The 17,401-nt window shown below is 49.7% G+C and overlaps 1 protein-coding gene across 4 annotated transcripts in view; it reads left to right on the top strand.

The window, feature by feature from the left end:
- The window catches only part of GPR107 (G protein-coupled receptor 107), a 48,187-nt gene that overhangs the window by 10,696 nt on the left and 20,090 nt on the right, over positions 1-17,401 (top strand). For 2 of the 4 annotated variants that reach the window (XR_006740149.1, XM_036416085.2), the window contains exons 5-13: positions 329-471; positions 3,382-3,419; positions 4,406-4,462; positions 8,225-8,335; positions 9,378-9,511; positions 12,464-12,539; positions 13,066-13,139; positions 13,580-13,697; positions 16,328-16,458. Coding sequence is in view for 3 of the 4 variants with exons in the window: in XM_036416085.2 (XP_036271978.1) it covers positions 329-471; positions 3,382-3,419; positions 4,406-4,462; positions 8,225-8,335; positions 9,378-9,511; positions 12,464-12,539; positions 13,066-13,139; positions 13,580-13,697; positions 16,328-16,458 (882 nt within the window). In the remaining variant the exon portion in view is untranslated. Of the gene's footprint in view, positions 1-328; positions 472-3,381; positions 3,420-4,405; positions 4,463-6,367; positions 6,392-8,224; positions 8,336-9,377; positions 9,512-12,463; positions 12,540-13,065; positions 13,140-13,579; positions 13,698-16,327; positions 16,459-17,401 lie in introns of those variants that run through there. The other 2 variants (XM_036416086.2, XM_036416087.1) reach the window with 2 other exon arrangements.

The raw sequence follows: 17,401 nt of genomic DNA, 5'->3' as shown, positions 1-17,401 counted from the left end.
TGTTGACCACATCACAGGAAAATAATATACATCAGAATTGCGTGGTTGCCAAGAATTTCAGTCCTAGGGGGAGACTGCCTGGATCCTCACCAGCTCCTTACTAGCTTTCTGCTCTTAGGCAAGGCATATAGCCTTCCTGAGCCTCCTTTTCAGCATCTGTAAGATGCAGATGATAGAATCTACATTGTAGGGTTACATGACATAATGAATTTAGAGCTTGGAGCCATATATATGGCATATATATGGCATATATAAGCCTAACATATAACACTTAAAGGGCCGTAGGCATTACCTTGAACTTTTCCCCTTCTATCTTATTTAACTGTAGAGTGAAAATAAAATCTCCACCAGAAGCTGGTACCCAGTTACCAAAGATCATCATCAAGGATGAGAAAGCCTCTGGCCAGAGCCAAGAGGCTGGTGTTCCCCCGGTTTCAGCAGGCAGCCAGACTGAGACGAAACAAGGTAAACGTGAGATGGAATTAGTCTTTCCTTCCCTGCCCAGCTTGATCGGTTCTTTTTGGTTCCTAAGTAAAAACAAACATAATCTATGCATTATTTTATGCTAAAATATAAAAGGAAAATATGGAGAAGGTAGAGAAAGCAAAGTCATTTTTCCTTACACCCAGTGTTAAAATTTTAGAAATTGATGTTTTACCTAAGTTTGTTTTTTTAGGTGTAGAACATTTGAAATTTATTGTTACATGTACCACTTCAAGCATCCCTGTTCACTTAATTTTAAGTTATTTTATACTTATCACATATTCCATTAAATGGATAATATAATTTACTCAACCTCTTCCTTTAAGGAGACATATTTTCATTTTGATGCTATCCTAATATATAAAAACCCTTGATCCATCATGACCAGAGGCTCAACCAACTGGAAGTCAGTTCTGTGGCGACCCAGCACTGAATGCTATGGCAGCAGGCGTGGTGACCCAGCACTGACTGCTATGGCAGCAGGCGTGGTGACCCAGCACTGACTGCTAAGGGGAGAGAGGCCTGAAGAGAGAAGCAGGGTTTGACCTGTAGCCTCTGTGGCAGCTGTTGGTGAGCATTTGCTTCTCTCTTTCTCTCTAGGCCTGGCCAGCAGCCATGCCTCCATTTCTCTCCAGGCCTTCAATGGGGCTGCTGATCAGCCCTGCCTTTCTGATCAAGTCTCGTTGATAGGCCCAGAGATGCTGACTAGCATTGAAACCGACCAGTCAGACTAAATTTGAGTGAACTGTGAGGAGCCCATGGTTGCCTAGGAGGCAGAGCTTTTGACACTGACCGGCGTAGAAATCAACTAATCAGAATCAAATTGGCCGGCAGAGAAGGGCAGTTGGGGGTGAGATCAGACCTGTAAGGGGGGTGGGGGTAGTTGGGGGCAGATCAGACCAGCAGGGGAGGGCAACTAGGGGTAATCAGGTAAGAAGAGGCAGGAGCAATCAAGCTGGCAGGGAAGGGCAGTTGGGAGCAACCAGGCCAGCAGGGGAGGGCAATTGTGGGGGACCATACCAGCAGGGGAGAGCAGTTGGAGGTGAAATCAGGCCAGCAGGAAAGGGCAGTTGGGGTGAGATAAGGCCAGCAGGGGAGGACAGTTGGGGGCCATCAGGCCAGCAGGGGAGCAGTTAGGTGTGAATCAGGCTGGCAGGGAAACAGTTAGGGGGTGATCAGGCTGGTAGACAGAAGTGGTTATGGGCAATCAGACAGGCAGGCAGGCGACCACTTAAGAGATAGCAGTGCGGGATTGTGAGAGCGATGTCTGACTGACATCCCCCAAGGGGTCCCAGATTGGAGAGGGTGCAGGCTGGGCTGAGGGACACCCCCCACCCCCCGTGCACGAATTTCGTGCACCGGGCCTCTAGTTATAAATATTGCTGCAGTAGACTTCTTTTTTCAGACATAGAACTTGCTTTAGGATGGGTTCCCAGAATTGGAATACCTAATTCAAAAGATCTGAATACGTCTATTGATGCATATTTTTAGTGCCTTTCCAAATGAGTTGTGAGGGTTTATATACTCCTATCAGAAAACAAGTGGGAATAGTGCCCATATCACCATGTCCTAGCCAGAGCTGTGTGTGTGACTGTTTAAGTGAGAGGCAAAAAGCAAAAAGGCATTCTTGTTTTTGTATTCACATTGTTATTAGGTTGCACTTTTTTTCCTATGTTGACTAATCAAATTTATATTTACTACCTCTTTTATTAACTGTCAGGTTTGTCTTTAAAAACAAATTAATATTAATTGCATTTTATTTATTAAATATTAATAATATTTATTGTATTTACACTTTTTTTTTTTTTACTTTTTCAAAACTCGAACCCAAATTAGAAGACCTGCAGAAAGGCTGCATTTGTGTGATGGTGTGGTTTTATGTCTGCACCGTCTCCTCAGCCAGGTTCTTCATTGCAGGGGCCATTTCCTGGGCAGGAAACACCCTTTTCCTTCTTTTTCTTCTGAAACCCTGTCCCTTCCTGCAGGGTGTTTGAGATCCTGCCTTCCTCATGAAGAGTATCTTAAGTAAAAATAAGGCCCACATGCCCTCTTTGTTCCATGAAAGAAGCCATTAGCAATCTTTTTCTTTTTTTCTTTTTTATTAAGGTATTATATGTGTACATATCTTTCCATTGCCCCACCCCCCACGCCCATAATCCCGCCTCTCCCCCCAGAGTTTTTTGTCCATTGGTTTTGCTTATATGCATGCATACAAGTCCTTCGGATAATCTCTTATCTCCCCTGAAGCCACTAGCAATCTTAACCCTTCTTGCCATGCTATTAGTTTTTCCATGTATGTAAATAGATCTCATATATATTTATTTTAAACAGTGATTTCAAACATACTTACCTAGGTAGTTAGACATGTCAGGCCATGTGGCATCTCTGGCAGTAACATACAGTAGATTAACAGAGATGAGTTCCCTGTTGGTACTGAATATTATCACTTAATAGATCACATTTATAACATAATAAGTTCCAGTTTGCTGCTTCGACAGCTCAGTAATTATTTTGGGATTTAAAGAGATGGCAGTCCAGCCCAGGCCGATGTGCTCTGTTGTTCAGGTGTCACCTGAGCACCAAACTGTTGCTGGTTCCGTTTCCAGTCAGGGCACAAGCCCAGGCTTCAGGCTCCATCCTGGTCAGGGGCATGCAGGAGGCAGCCAATCGGTGTTTCTTCTCTTCCTTTCCCTCTCCTCCTCCCCTCCTCTTTCTGTAAATATCAATTAAAAAAATTTTTTTTAAGAGATGATAGTCCACTAGATAGCATATGGTCTCACCTTTTTTGCTTGTTTGAATTATTTGATATTAGACAAACTAGAGTCTCATAAAATGATGCTATAATATACATGTGAGGTGAATGCTACAGTAATTCCTTTTCAATGTTTCTGCTTCTAGAGAATAGAAAGTCTAAAAGAAGTACAGTGGGTGCAAAGGTAAGAACTAAGCTCCCTTTTGTGCTCAACTTTTATGTTTATGTCGTGTATGTGTACATATATGGATCTCTTTTTAAACATTCACATACATATATTTAAAATGGCAACTTGATAGGTTTTGCTTTATGTGTACACTGTGAAGCTATCACCAGATAAAGTTAGTGAATGTTATCCATCACCCCAAAAGTGTTTCCTGTCCCGTTGCCATGCTCCTGTCCCCTGGCAGCTACTGATTTGTCCCGTAGATTAGTGTCATAAGACTCTGCGCAGATGGATTATGCAGTATGTGCTCTTTTGTGTTCTTTTTTTTTTTTTTTTCAATATATTTTATTGATTTTGTACAGAGAGGAAGGGAGAGAGATAGAGAGTTAGAAACATCGATGAGAGAGAGTCATCGATCAGCTGCCTCTTGCACACCCCCTACTGGGGATATGCTCGCAACCAAGGTATATGCCCTTGACCGGAATCGAACCCGGGACCCTTCAGTCCCCAAGCCGACGCTCTATCCATTGAGCCAAACCGGTCTCGGCTCTTTTGTGTTCTTTCATTCAGCATAAGAATTGTTGGTTCATCACGTGGCTGCATATGTCAATAGTTCTTTTCATTACTTCGTCCACTGGACCAATGGCAACGTGTTACTTGAAATCAGGAGTGGAGTCCAGCGATGGTCAGGGTGTGACTGAGTTGGCGCCCTTGGCCTTGCTGAAGCTTTAGTGGTACAGAAGTGCTCCCGCAGGAAGTTGGGGGGCGGGGTGAGGAGTGGGTTAGTGAAGAGGCAGAAGACAGCTGAGTAAAGGCAATGGGGGAGGGAGAACGAACATTCTCTGTGAAAGGGGAGTTCAGACATCAAAAGCAGGTGTTATTTTTAGGGAGCTTTTAAAGGTCCGCAAATGAAGGCTTTCAGAAAAGCGTGTTTAAATCTTTGCTTTATTTATGAGCGAGCTTTCCCTACCAGTGTCCTAACGCAGGTTCTTATGTCTTTCTAGGCAATGGAAGAGAAAACCTTTCCAGTTCGTAATAATAACGGGGCCCTTTCATTTCAGGTATGTATCTTCTTTGAGTAAACCTTGATCTCTACCATGTAAAGAGTGAACTTTTAAAAGTAAAAGCGTTTTGAATTTAGGAATAATTGGGCATGCTATGTATCAGTCACTTGAATACAGTAGCTCTCTCCATAACTAACTACAGCGTAGGTATTATCACCTGCCGCGTAGGAAATCATGTCTCCAAGAAAGAATAACTTCATGAATGCCCCATGTGAGTACCAAGGCCCAGATTGCCACCCCGTTCTGCCTGGCTGTCCCCACAACTTGGCCTCTAATCTTACGCTGTCTCCCGTTCCCAGTGCTCCAGAGCACAGGGTTCTGTGGCTGGAAGGACCCTGGGCCTTGAGTGACCTGAAAAGCTGCCCCCATTATTAACTGCATGTGAGTGTTTGTGGTGGCAGCACAGCCCAGTATCTGGTAGGAGGTTGCACTGGGTCTCAGCACCAGGTTACTAGCTGGTGACCTTGGACAGCTCACCTCACTTCTCTCCTCGCTCTTTAATCATCTGAAAATGAAAAACGGTGGGACCTGTCTCATAGGGTTGTTAGACATATCTTCTTTTTTTTAAGTGCTCTGTAAAGCGCTATGCAAATAACCTTTATTATTACTTTGTAAAAGTCATTGCCTCTTTCTTAACCCGTTTTTATTAACGGAGGTCTGATTTGCTTACAGCGAGATGCACAGGTCTTGAGTGTACAGCTCAGTCAGTGTTGACAAATGCAGGCGGCCACGTATCCACTCTGCCCAGAAGCTCTGCTTGTAGCACTGTGGCAGCGTCCCGCCCCTGCACCCTCTGCTCTGCTTTCTCTCACCTGGTTCATGTTGCCAATCTAGCCGTTTGCACAGAAGTTCAATAGCCGTTGGTGTTAACAGCTAACAGAGAGCTTATGGAGTAGCCACCTGCTCCCAGCCCTCGGCGGCTTTCCTCAGGCTCAGAGGGAAAGCCCCAGTCCTTCCCCTTGTCTGCAGCCCGCAGGTCAGCGCTGTCATTCCTGTCCTGGGCTCCGTTCTCCGCCCTTCCTTCCCTCCCCGCCCTGTGCTAACTGCTCCGGGCACACAGCCACCAGGCTGCTCCTGGGGAAGGTCAAGCCTCAGGCTCCGCTTTCACTGTCTCCACTGGAGGAACCTTTGTCCCTGGGAACCCTTCGGATTAGTTTCTTTCTCCTTCAAGTCTTCCTTTCTTCTTCTTTTCTTTCTTTTTTTCTTTTTTTTAAATGTATTTCATTAATTTTTTACAGAGAGGAAGGGAGAGGGATAGAGAGCCAGAAACATCGATGAGAGAGAAACATCGATCAGCTGCCTCCTGCACAACCCCCACTGGGGATGTGCCCGCAACCAAGGTACATGCCCCTGATCGGAATCGAACCCAGGACCCTTCAGTCCACAGGCGGATACTATCCACTGAGCTAACCCGGTCAGGGCTCCTTCAAGTCCTTCAAACGCCACTGTCTAACAAAGCTTCCCACTCACCGTGTGCTAAATGCAGCCACCCCCTTCGCCCTCCCCTCTCCGCTCTCTTCCCTTTGCTCGTTTCCAACGTGCTGTAACTGTGCTTACTTACTATGTGTGTCAGTCTCTCCTGTAGAAGGTAACCAGAGGGCAGGGATTTTCTGTTTTATTACTGATGTATATGAAATTCCTAACCTTGGACCTGGCCCCATAGGCTCTCCATCAGTAATATGGACATGAGTGAATGAATGCCAGGCGATGTGCTAAATACTTAATGTTATCATTATCTCAGTTCATCCTCCCAACAACTCTATGAAGTAGGTGCTGTTATTATTCCCCTTTTACAGATGAGGAGACTGAGTCTCAGAGAGGTTAAGTAACTTGCCTAAGGGGAGGACTCAAACCCAGGTTTTTCTGACTCCAAGGCCCATGTGTTTAACCACTTTGCTTTACTGCCTCCTTAAGAAAATGCAAAAGGTACTTTTCTCTCTTTTTTCCCTCGCTTTCAAATGCTTGTTCATAAAATAAATGTTTTTGTAAAAAGCCTTTAAAAAGTAATTTCTAAAGGAAAGCATATAGGATATGTACTTTTGTCAGTTACTAATGCGTGTGTCAGGTCAGTGTCAAGGGCAAAGCAGCCGCGTGCTGATGAGGACACAGGTTAAAATGGCCAGTTCGTAAGGTCCCTGGGATGCATACAACAGGCGGTGCCGGCTGCTTGCCTTCTGCCTGGCCTCCCCTCCCCTTGCAAAGGAGTCGGTAGGTGACTTCTTACTGCTCTCCTACCCAGTGTCCTCCCCGTTCTGCACAGTGCAGTCACCTGAGCCTTCTGCTCCATCCACAAACAAGGATGATCATTCATCTCAGACAGGAAGGGGACTGTCGGAGCTTATTCCAACTCTAAAATTTACATTTTCGCTTTATTTTTGTTTTTTCTTTAAGGGTCAAGTGCCAACTCTGCTCTCTTTAATGATTCTGTTGATTTTTAAAAAATATTTCTTAACTTCATCTGAGTCTTACTTTGAGAACTAGGAAGTTAATATGTTTAGAAACATTTTCTATTCTGGCTACCTTGTGTGGACTAAAATACACACCTCACGTTTACAAAAATGAGTTTGGGGCATGGTTTAACAATTTCAACTTGAATATTCTTGGCCTTTTATTTCCAGCTTCTTGTCAGGTATCCCTTTTCCCTCCCAGCCTTTTAAATTGTAAGGTATAGTATGTATACAAAACAGTGTTAGAACCTATATTAATATTGAATACAAATAGTAGGTAATCACCGTTGTAATCATCACTGGGACAAGAGATGAAATAATGCTGGTACCTCCCAAACTCCGTATGTCTCTTACATCCCTTCCCAACTCTAGAGTAACCCCGATTGTGAAAAAAATGTTATAATCATGTCCTCACCTTTCTTTATAGCTTGCCACCTGTTTACGTAGCCCTAAGCCACACCCTTTAGGCAAATAGAAAATTTCTCTAGAGTAGACCCAGGAGTTGCTTCTATGATCTTCTACGTATGATTTCTTTTGATTTACATTAAACTTCATTTGAACACATGAAACGTAAGAAAAACATGTCTGAATATAGAAAATGTAGCATTTATTACTGTTGCTTAAAATCATAGGTGTAAATTTTAATGAGGGAAAATTGGTTCTTTTTTTTTTTTTTTAAGAATTTGTAATTGGTTTTTAGAGCAGAAGAAACAGGAGAGAAACATCAGTGTGAAAGTAAATCATTATCGGCTGCCTCCTGACACCCAGGATTGAGCCCACAACCCTGGCATGTGCCCTGACTGGCAACCCTTCAGCACATGGGATGACGCCCAACCATTGAGCCACATCGGCCAGGGTGGACTATTGATTCCTCACCTTGTCAAGTATCAAATGAACCTCCTTCAGTTTTCAGGAGTATTTTCACCTAAAGAGCAAAATAATATGTTGGCCTGAAAACTAGATAACTGCATCTAAGGTTGCCTCGGAAGACTTCTGCCAAAATCTGTCACCAGTGGATAGGTGTGCGATAAGGCGAGGATAGTAAAACGTTCATTGTGAAATCTAGGTAATGGTGCTATAGATGTTTGCTGAATAGTTCTGTCAACTTTTCTGTCAGCTTGAAAGTTGCTATAATAATGTTGGGAGGGAATCGTAGAAGAAGGAAACATCTGTTTAAATTCTGCTCTGGGAGAATTTGATTTCTTTGAGTATATCTTTTTTTCTGTTGGTAGTATTTATGATTTCTTTCTAAGACTTAAAAATTTAGCTGAAGATTTGGGTACCCTTTAATTTTTTTCTTCTTCACTTTCAGTTTTTCTTTAACATCACCACCAATGAGCAGGAAGGCCTCTACAGTCTTTATTTGCATAAATGCCCTGGACCTAAACCACAGTCTAGTGATAAGTTTTCATTCAACCTTGATGTGAGTACCATATGGAACTGTGCCACCTGAGTTTTGTCAGCCACGTAAAATGGAAGGCATTACCCATAACTAGAGGCCCAGTGCACGAATTCACGCATGAGTACGGTCCCTTGGCCTGGCTGGTGATTGGGGCCAATGGTAGGGGGGCTGGCATGCTGCGGGGAGGGATCACGAGAGGTTGGCCTCAGTAGCAAGCTAATCAACGGCCAATTCTGTGAGGAATCGGGTTCCCTCCTCTCTCCTGTCTGGTCCAGGGTGCGGGTTAACCAGATTCAGGGCTGTCAGCGCCCCAGCAGCAAGGTCTGGGTCAGTGCATGTCAGAGCTGCTGGCCAGTCGTTCCGGTCGATCGGTTGTAATGGTCACTTAGGCTTTTATATGTGCGTTCGTGTGTGTGTGTGTGTGTGTGTGTGTGTGTGTGTGTGTGAGAGATAAAAATGTAACGTGCAAATCAACTGAATAACTGAACAGCAGAATTACCGTCCGAATGACCTTCCAGACAACCACACTATGACACGTACTGGCACCAGGCCAACCAAAGTGGGTGCAATGTGATTGGTCTGGGGGCCCCTGCCATTGCCCCACAATCGCCCTGCAGAGGGAGGCCCAGGCCAGTGGGGCAGTTGATGGGGGGGGAGGGCTCTGAGATGGTGGAGCCCCGGCTGGGTGTGCGGGGCCCCCTCTGTGGGGCGATCAGTCTGGGGGCCAGTGATGCTGTGACGCGTGTGTGGGGCCAGCCAGCGATCGCTCCGCAGAGGGAGGCGACCGGAGGCCTCTAGTTTCTCTATAAAAATAGATGCTAAGACCACTTAAGCAAAGTGAAAGAAAGTGTGGCTAGTGGGCAGGAACTTGAGCAGAGGATTCATAAACAAGGAACTGCAAAGCAATTGGATGTGTTTACATTTCAGCCAGTGCACAAAAATGTGTTTGTTCTCTGCTGGTACTCACTTTCTTCAGCTTAAGCTAAACGGCTAAGATTACAAAGTGCTGAATACGAAATGATCTGTCCCTGAAAAGTAAAAATAAATTTCCTGTTGGTTTCAGATTGAGATCACGGAGAAGAACCCCAAGAGCTTCCTGTCTGCAGGGGAAATCCCTCTCCCTAAGCTGTACATCTCCATGGCCTTGTTCTTCTTCCTTTCCGGGACCATCTGGATTCACATCCTTCGAAAACGACGGTGAGGGCTGCTTCCTCCAGCCCTTCAGCGGGGAGTGGGTGGGATTGTACAGTCTCTCCGGTGGCTGGCTCTGCACCTGGGCAGCATCGGCGCCAGCCATCCTGCTCTCTTCCAGGGCATCTTCCCTGAAACACAGGGCCCTGCAGCACCTTTGCATGCCTTGGTGTTTGCTTACTTCCCATTGTTTTGCTTAAAAGGCAAATCCAGAGATTTCAATAACATACAAGCAAAATGAAATGTCCGTAAGCTGAGCGTTTCCATGGCGAAGGGATCACAGCGCAACCCGCCAAGTGAGCACAGGGGTCCCAGTCCGGCGCTTCGTTCTGGAGGGCAGATGAGGGACAGCGGCCACTGCCTGGCCGAACGTGAGCCGCGCTTTGTCGGAGCGCCTCCACTCGGCAGGGCGGGGAGAGCTGCTGTCCCCCGATGCTGACCTGGGCTTGTCACTGGAGAAAAGCTCGTCAGAGCCCATCTGCCTGGCCATTGGCCTTCCTGCTGACACCCCTGTGGCTGTAACTTCCTGTACTTGGCCTTGAGGACAGCTGCAAGCTGCATGTCGGTGGAGCTAGCGTTTAGTTCTGTCTGTCTCCCAACATTGAGAAGCAAGATACCATTTTCAGTTAAAGGATAATGTGAAGTATTTGTTATAGGATAAGGCCCATGAACTAAGTAAATGATGGTGTGTGACTATGGTATTGCAATGTGGGTTAATTTAAGTTTACATAATAATTAAGAACCCCACATACCTCTTCTCTGGAGCGTTGGGGCAGAAATTGACGCCCCTGACATGTCTGCGGCCCGTGTGCTGGACGTGCTGCTGGGCAGTTGTAACACCCTGCACGCCAGCAGCGAACGAGCTTCCTGATGGCCTGGGGAGGACCCCACAGTCACATGACTACACGATCAGTAGCCGTGGGTAAGACAGAAAGGACCCTGTGAAGTTAGGCCAGAAAGGGGTTTTGTTTTGTTGAGAGAAAGTTTTGCCTTTGCTTTAATTAGAAAAGAGAGCTAGGAGCGCGAGCTGGTGTCCAGTGTGAACGCCGTCGCCGCCTGTGTGCCTGGCTTCGCTCGGTTCTTTTCCCTCGGCTCTGACACTGGGCAGTGAAGCTTGCTCTTGAGAGTATGTGCAGGAGGGGTTTGCACATCAGGAGGCTGTGCAGATGTGAGGCACATGTGAGGTGCTTTAATTCCCTTACTCAGTGATACAGCAGCCACGGCCACTGGTTCGCTCAAATAATAAAAACGGGGGCAGTGGTTCTAAATGTGTGGTTAAATGAGGCTGACCTACTTTGTACAGCGTTTTAAACTTCTTACTGAAGCATAGTATCCATACAAAACGTATGATTTCACCCCCATCCTCCTGCTTCCCTGGGAGTCGTACAGCGGGTCGGTCCTGTGAAGTTGGAAATTCATGGAAGGAGGTGACTCCGTGGCCGCCGCCGCCTCTCACAGGGTCAGCCCCTCCCGCTGGAAGGAGCTGAGAGATCTGCCTGCGCTTACCGAGGCCCTGAGGGGAAGCGGGAGCCAGGCCAGTCAGCGGACAGCGCTGGGGCTGGAACCCGGATTTCTGCTGTGCATTCGGGGCCCTCAGCTCTCTGCTTCCTGCCGCGGGCCCGGAGCCGCGAGCGTGGGCAGGGAAGCCGGGGCAGCGGAGGGAAGCGGTTTATTAACGTTGCATGTCTTTTTAATTTGTATAAACTATACTATCTATAGATACTATTCTTAGCATTTTCGCATGGTGCTATCTGTTCTGTAGATTTTTTTGTCTAATGTCCCACTGTCCACATTTTGTACCGCTGTGGCTTTGCAGAATGTCTCGATGCCCGAGTACGAGTTTCCCATGGCTTTTACTGGAGTCTGTGTGTTGTTGTTTTTTTGTTTTGTTTTGTTTGTTTTTAAAGAACTCTACTTTGGGAATGGAGACACAATGACAAATTCTTTTTAAAGAAATATATATTTTATTGATTTTTTACAGAAAGGAAGGGAGAGAGATAGAGGTTAGAAACATCCATCAGCTGCCTCCTGCACACTCCCCATTGGGGATGAGCCTGCAACCAAGGTACGTGCCCTTAACCAGAATCGAACCCGGGACCCTTCAGTCCGCTGATCCAAACCGGTTTCGGCTGGAGTCTGTGTTCTTAAATAGAATTTAAAATTTTTCTCCAGAACGGTCCTGTGTGTTCTATTCATTAAGCCCTGGGGGAGGAGGGAAAGGGTTGTGGAATGAGGTGCCCAGCAGCCCAAAGGCGGACAGGCCCTGGGGAGCCTGGGGTGGGAGTGGAAGTGGGTGCTTTCCCCGCTGGCCGGGGTGTTGGCAGGTTCCACCTGGCGCTGAGCCACCTCCCCCTGAGCTCCTCACCTCTGTTCTCGGGTTTCCGTGTCCGCAGGCCCATCCGGTCCGCTGTTCTGTGTCCTCTCCCTGGGGTTTCTGGGGAGAAAGCTGTTCTGATTTCTGTGTCACGGTCCCAGGCTCCGCACGCTCCGGTGCCTGACTCAGTTGTTCGCAGTGTGGACTGCAGTGGAGAGGTCACTCCAGGGCTCCTTCAGGCCTGTCTGCGGCAGAAAGGGCTTGTTAAAAGGCTTCTGTTTGTGGTCTGCTTAGGTTCTGTTTCCTGCTGCTTATAGAAATGCCTGCGGCCGAAACCGGTTTGGCTCAGTGGTAGAGCGTCGGTCTGCGGACTGAAGGGTCCCAGGTTCCATTCCGGTCAAGGCATGTACCTTGGTTGCGGGTGCATCCCCGGTGGGGGGTGTGCAGGGGGCAGCTGGTCGATGTTTCTCTCTCATCGACGTTTCTGACTCTCTCTCTCCATCTCCCTTCCTCTCTGTAAAAAATCAATAAAATATATATTAAAAAAAAAAGAAAAGAAAAAAGAAATGCCTGGGGCCCGAGGCTGCGCGCTGTCCTGTGGGAGGACGAATGTTTCGTTCATTCTTTTCTTCCTGTCGTTATAGGAACGAAGTATTTAAAATCCACTGGTTGATGGCGGCCCTCCCTTTCACCAAGTCTCTGTCTTTGGTCTTCCATGCAGTACGTATCAGTATCTGGGGTCGTCTATGAAATGATGTGCAGTGCTGTCTGATCAGGAAAATCCGCTGGGAGGAGGGGATAGATCCGTGGGAAACCGAAGGTGAAAGAACGCCTTCCTCAGGAGGCCTCTGCGGGAGGGGCGGCTGGTCACGGGCGTAAAACAGCAGATCTCAGACACCAGACAGCCCTGTCTGACGGTAGCTTTAGTGCACATGTGTCAAACACAAGGCCCGCGGGCCAAATCTGTCCCGCCAGGCCTTGCAATGTGGCCCGCACCGCGCTGTCATCACTGCACTCCGCTGCGTTTCCATCACAATGACAGTTTATGACTGTTCAGTAAACCATTCGGCCCGAGATTTAGGCTGGATTTTAGATTTTGGCCCCTTCTCTGATTGAGTTCGACACCCCTACTTTAGTGTGAATGACGGTGAGTCACTAGGCACCTTGTCATGAGGGCCCGGTGGCATTTCCGTTGCCTGCGCTGGGCGGCGGTCACTGCCCTTTCTGACGTGCCGTTCTCTTGCAGATCGACTACCACTACATCTCCTCCCAGGGCTACCCCATCGAGGGCTGGGCTGTGGTGTACTACATCACTCACCTGTGAGTACCAGCGGGACTGACAGACTCAGGCCGGCCGTGACACAGCAGGTGCCGGAGAAGCCATGGCAGGGAGAGACCAGCCCAGTTGCCTGGCCCGCCCTCCCGTGGCAGCCTGGCTGGGTTCCTGCCATGCCAGAGGGGTGTGGTGGACAGGTAGCTAGCTGTCCACACTTGAGAACTCGGGGCTGTTGTGTGTCCCTGGGGGAAGGGGGTGCGGGAGAGAGCCTGCCTCCTTGTGGGGACCGGCTGCTCGGGTGATGGGCTGCAGAGCTAACTGTGTGCGCGCGGAGGGAAGTGTCGCTCACTTAAGATGACCTTCCCGGTTTTGGCCACCTACCTTTTACAAGCAGCACGTGAAATTCTGGCATGGGCCGTGGAGTCTGGCTTGTAGGGTGGGGCTCCAAAGAGACCCACTCGTGTGTGACATCTTCCTTTTTCAGCCTGAAGGGGGCGCTGCTGTTCATCACCATCGCTCTCATCGGCACGGGCTGGGCTTTCATCAAGCACATCCTCTCTGACAAAGACAAGAAGATCTTCATGATCGTCATCCCGCTCCAGGTAACACGCTGCTCCGAGTGCCGCTCTGTCTCCGCACTCAGCCGCTCCAGCCTCTCTGGGGGGAGGGGGCCCACACAGAACGCCAGCTTCTCGTCGGCGGTTCTGTTTCTGGATTTGGACAGGCCTAGGCCTCAGGCCACGGCCTGGGAGATATTGACTGTCAGTCCTCCTTAAGGGGCACGTGGACACCCGTCCGTCAGTAGAGAGCTGCTGGAAAGTTAGGGGGACCCGCTGCCTTCTCTTCCTCACCCGTGTGTCCCGTACCCAAATGGCCCTCTTAGCAGAGGAGCTCAAGTGCATGGCGATTTTATGTTAAAACTGAATGACACAGGGAGTGCCACAAGGTGGATCTTGGGGCAAACATTTCTTAAAGCCGCCCTGCGCTGGGCCTCGGGTGAGCCCGCAGGACGGCCTGTGCCGTCACACACAGCAGTCTGACTGGAGCGCAGCCCGGCGGAAAGGCGCTTGGTAAGCAGTAGGCCCAGCAGCGACGCACAGCTCCTCTGCTCGCCGAAGCGCGTCTGCTCGGTAATGTTGTTCTCGTCACCGGCCTCATCTCGGAGCCCAATGTAAACGTGGCAGGTGAGGGATGGAACAGGCCAGCCTGGGCACCCAGGTCAGCCCGCTCAGCTCGGCCATAAAGCCAATGACATTCAGTAATAAGGGTACACGTTACCGCCAAACACATGGTACACACCAGTGACCGAAGTCGCGTGGTGGGAAGGCTGGTCATCCAGACTAATGGCCTGGAGGCTTTATGTGTGATGGCCCTGCCTCGGTGCTGAAGGGAAGAGGATGAGGCCAGGGGGTAGCAGCGGCATGAGGTGCTGTCTGGTGGACAGGGTGCTGAGCCACCAGGGCCATGTCGCCGAGAGCCCATGAGTGACAAGCTCTGCCTCTTTCCACCCTGCCTCACGGCTCCCCGAGTCCCTTTCCTCAGTGGCCGCTCCCTTCTTTCGTGTGAACGTCCTCCTGGCCTCACTGTGCTGTGACGGCCCAGTCCTCCCCAGTGCCCCCATTTGTCCGTCGGGAGGAGCGGCGCACACGGCTATGTGGCAGGTCCCTCGAGGAAATGGCATTTAACAAGGAAATGTACGTTTCAGCACAGGGCCTGGCCTAGGAGGGCCTGGAACAGCAGCCAGAGAGGTTAAAACGGCTTCTTTCTGGCCATGGAGCCACTGCGCGTTTCTGGGCTGTAGGAGGAGCCGGCGCTGCGTGCAGGGGGGGACGGACATTGCAGAATCCTTTTTGCATCAGTAGTCAGTGACGTACGGCTTTGTGGTGACTTAACTGTGGACATCCTGGACAGAAAGAGAAACTGCACTCGGAGACTTCCCAATAATAAAAATGGCATTTTTATTAAAATGGAACATGACCAATGCGAACAGCATGCCTGGCCAGGACTGGGAGCATGGCCTCGTGGAGGGTGGGGGTGTGTAGGGGGATTGGACTGAACCACACCCAGCAGTGTCTTCGGAAGAGCATCTCATAAGTTGTCCCGGGTGCTGAGCAGACCTCGGGGTTCCAGATGTTGCCTTCTCAGAGTAGGCAGCGGCGGCGGGACTTCAGAACATGCAGAGACTGAACAGACTGAACACACAAGGCAGAGCCTCCCCTGGGGATGAAGGACGACACGGGCACAGCTGATCCTCCATGGGGAGCACAGCTGTTCTGTGAACAGAGGACTGCGCTGGCGTTACTCCTGGAGGGCGACTGGCTCCTCAGCCAGTGGCTGCACTCAGCCACTCATCGCTCTGGTCTCTGATGACACCTGGCACTTAGCAGCAGTGCTGTCACTGAGGAGCCTGGGCCTTGTGGCCGAGCAGGAAGTGAAGTGCAGCGCCTGGTGACTGGGAGGCCTGGGTGGCCGCTGCTGTACACAACCCGCCCTTCAGCCTCTGTTCTCTGTGGGTCGGGAGAGGCTGAGCTGGGAGGTCTGACTTGCTGTGCCACCAGTTACAGTCAGACTGTGCCAGGGCTGGTCACCTGGCTGTCTCCACTGGCCTCTCTCTCTGGGTTGGAGAGACTTGATCACATGGGGCGGGGGCGCGCTCGCTCTCTCTCCACCCCCCTCCCCCCTTCCCCGGTCTCTCCAACATGGCGGCTCCGAGCAGGCAGACTTCTTACAAGAAGGCCCTGGGCTCCACACGTGTCTCTCTAGAGCACATGTGTCAGACACAAGGCCCGCGGGCCAAATCCGTCCTGCCAGGCCTTGCAATGTGGCCCGCACCGCGCTGTCATCACTGCACTCCGCTGCGTTTCCATCACAATGACAGTTTATGACTGTTCAGTAAACCATTCGGCCCGAGATTTAGGCTGGATTTTAGATTTTGGCCCCTTCTCTGATTGAGTTCGACACCCCTACTCTAGAGAGTCGGTAGAAGCTCTGTCCTTTGTCTGGCATGCCTTGGACATGGCCTGGCGTCACTCCACCTTACTCCGTTGCCAGAGCAGTCACCAGCTCAGGAGCAGCTGAGATGGCGTGTTGGTGGGAGAGAGCATGTGGGGGTGCTGCTATGGCCATAGATTGGGGGCCTACAGGCTCCAGTGCCCCCCCCCCCCTCTTGTTGGGGCTGCTGTTGTGAAAACATACCCGTCTTCTGGGGCTTCACCGACTTCTGTGCCTATAGGTCCTGGCCAATGTGGCCTACATCATCATAGAGTCCACGGAGGAGGGGACCACGGAGTATGCCCTGTGGAAGGACTCTCTGTTCCTGGTGGACCTGCTGTGCTGCGGGGCCATCCTCTTCCCAGTGGTGTGGTGAGTATCCCGGGGGGGGGCTGTGCACCCCATGGGCTTGTCTGTCAGACCTGGCGGCTGGGCCAGCTATTCCCAAACGGGACTCGGCGGGCATCTGGGTAACACACAGCTTTCTGGCCCAGCCCAGTTGCATCATCTCAGGCCCTGGCTTTGTGTTGTGTCAGGTTCCTGGGGTTCTGAGGGAGCTAGGCTGGCAGCCCAGAGAGGGTGGGAAGGAGGGCTCAGCAGCAGTGTAGACAGCAGTAGGTTTGGAAGGAAAGGAGTGGACAGAGGCCCATAAAGAAGCTTTTCTTGCCAAGGTGGATGGAGAAAAAGGAAGTACATTCACATGGAACTAGTGCTAGTGCCCGGCCCGTGTGTCTCAGTGGTTAAGGGTTGTCAGGTTCCAGGGGCACATGCCTGCACGCCTCCTACTGGGTATCAAGCCAGTTTCGGACTCCATCCCGGATAGGGGCGTGCAAGAGACAGCGATCAATGATTCTTTCTCACCGTGGATGTTTCTACCCCCTCTCCCTTCCTCTCTGGATCAATAAAAACATTTTAAAAGAAGAAAATCCAGTGCCAGTCTCAGCATGTAACATTGGCCATCTTCAGATGGTGACTTTCCTCCAGGACGTGGCAGGTGTCGGTGCGGAGCTTGTAGGGAAGTGTGAGCGCCAGGGCAGTGCTTGATGAGAAAACGCTCATTGAGCCTCTGCAGTGAAGGGAGTTGTTGGTTCACTGGGAAGCTGTAGCGGGAAAGGCGGGCAAAAAGCAGGCACGCCCCTCGCAATGATCTAGCTCCGTGCTCCGGAAAGCAGTGAATTATTTTGGAATAAACTTTAAAAACAGTAGATTTTCCCGCATCCTATTAGAGGTGAGGTGCTCCACGCTGCAGTGCCCCATGCACTAAGTATTTTTTAGGATCCTTGGTTTATTTACTTGTTCTGATTACTTAGAATGT

This window comes from Pipistrellus kuhlii, unplaced genomic scaffold (assembly GCF_014108245.1).
Source record: "Pipistrellus kuhlii isolate mPipKuh1 unplaced genomic scaffold, mPipKuh1.p scaffold_m20_p_53, whole genome shotgun sequence".
Lineage (NCBI taxonomy): Eukaryota > Metazoa > Chordata > Mammalia > Chiroptera > Vespertilionidae > Pipistrellus > Pipistrellus kuhlii.
This window is presented reverse-complemented; position numbering and strand designations above follow the sequence as displayed.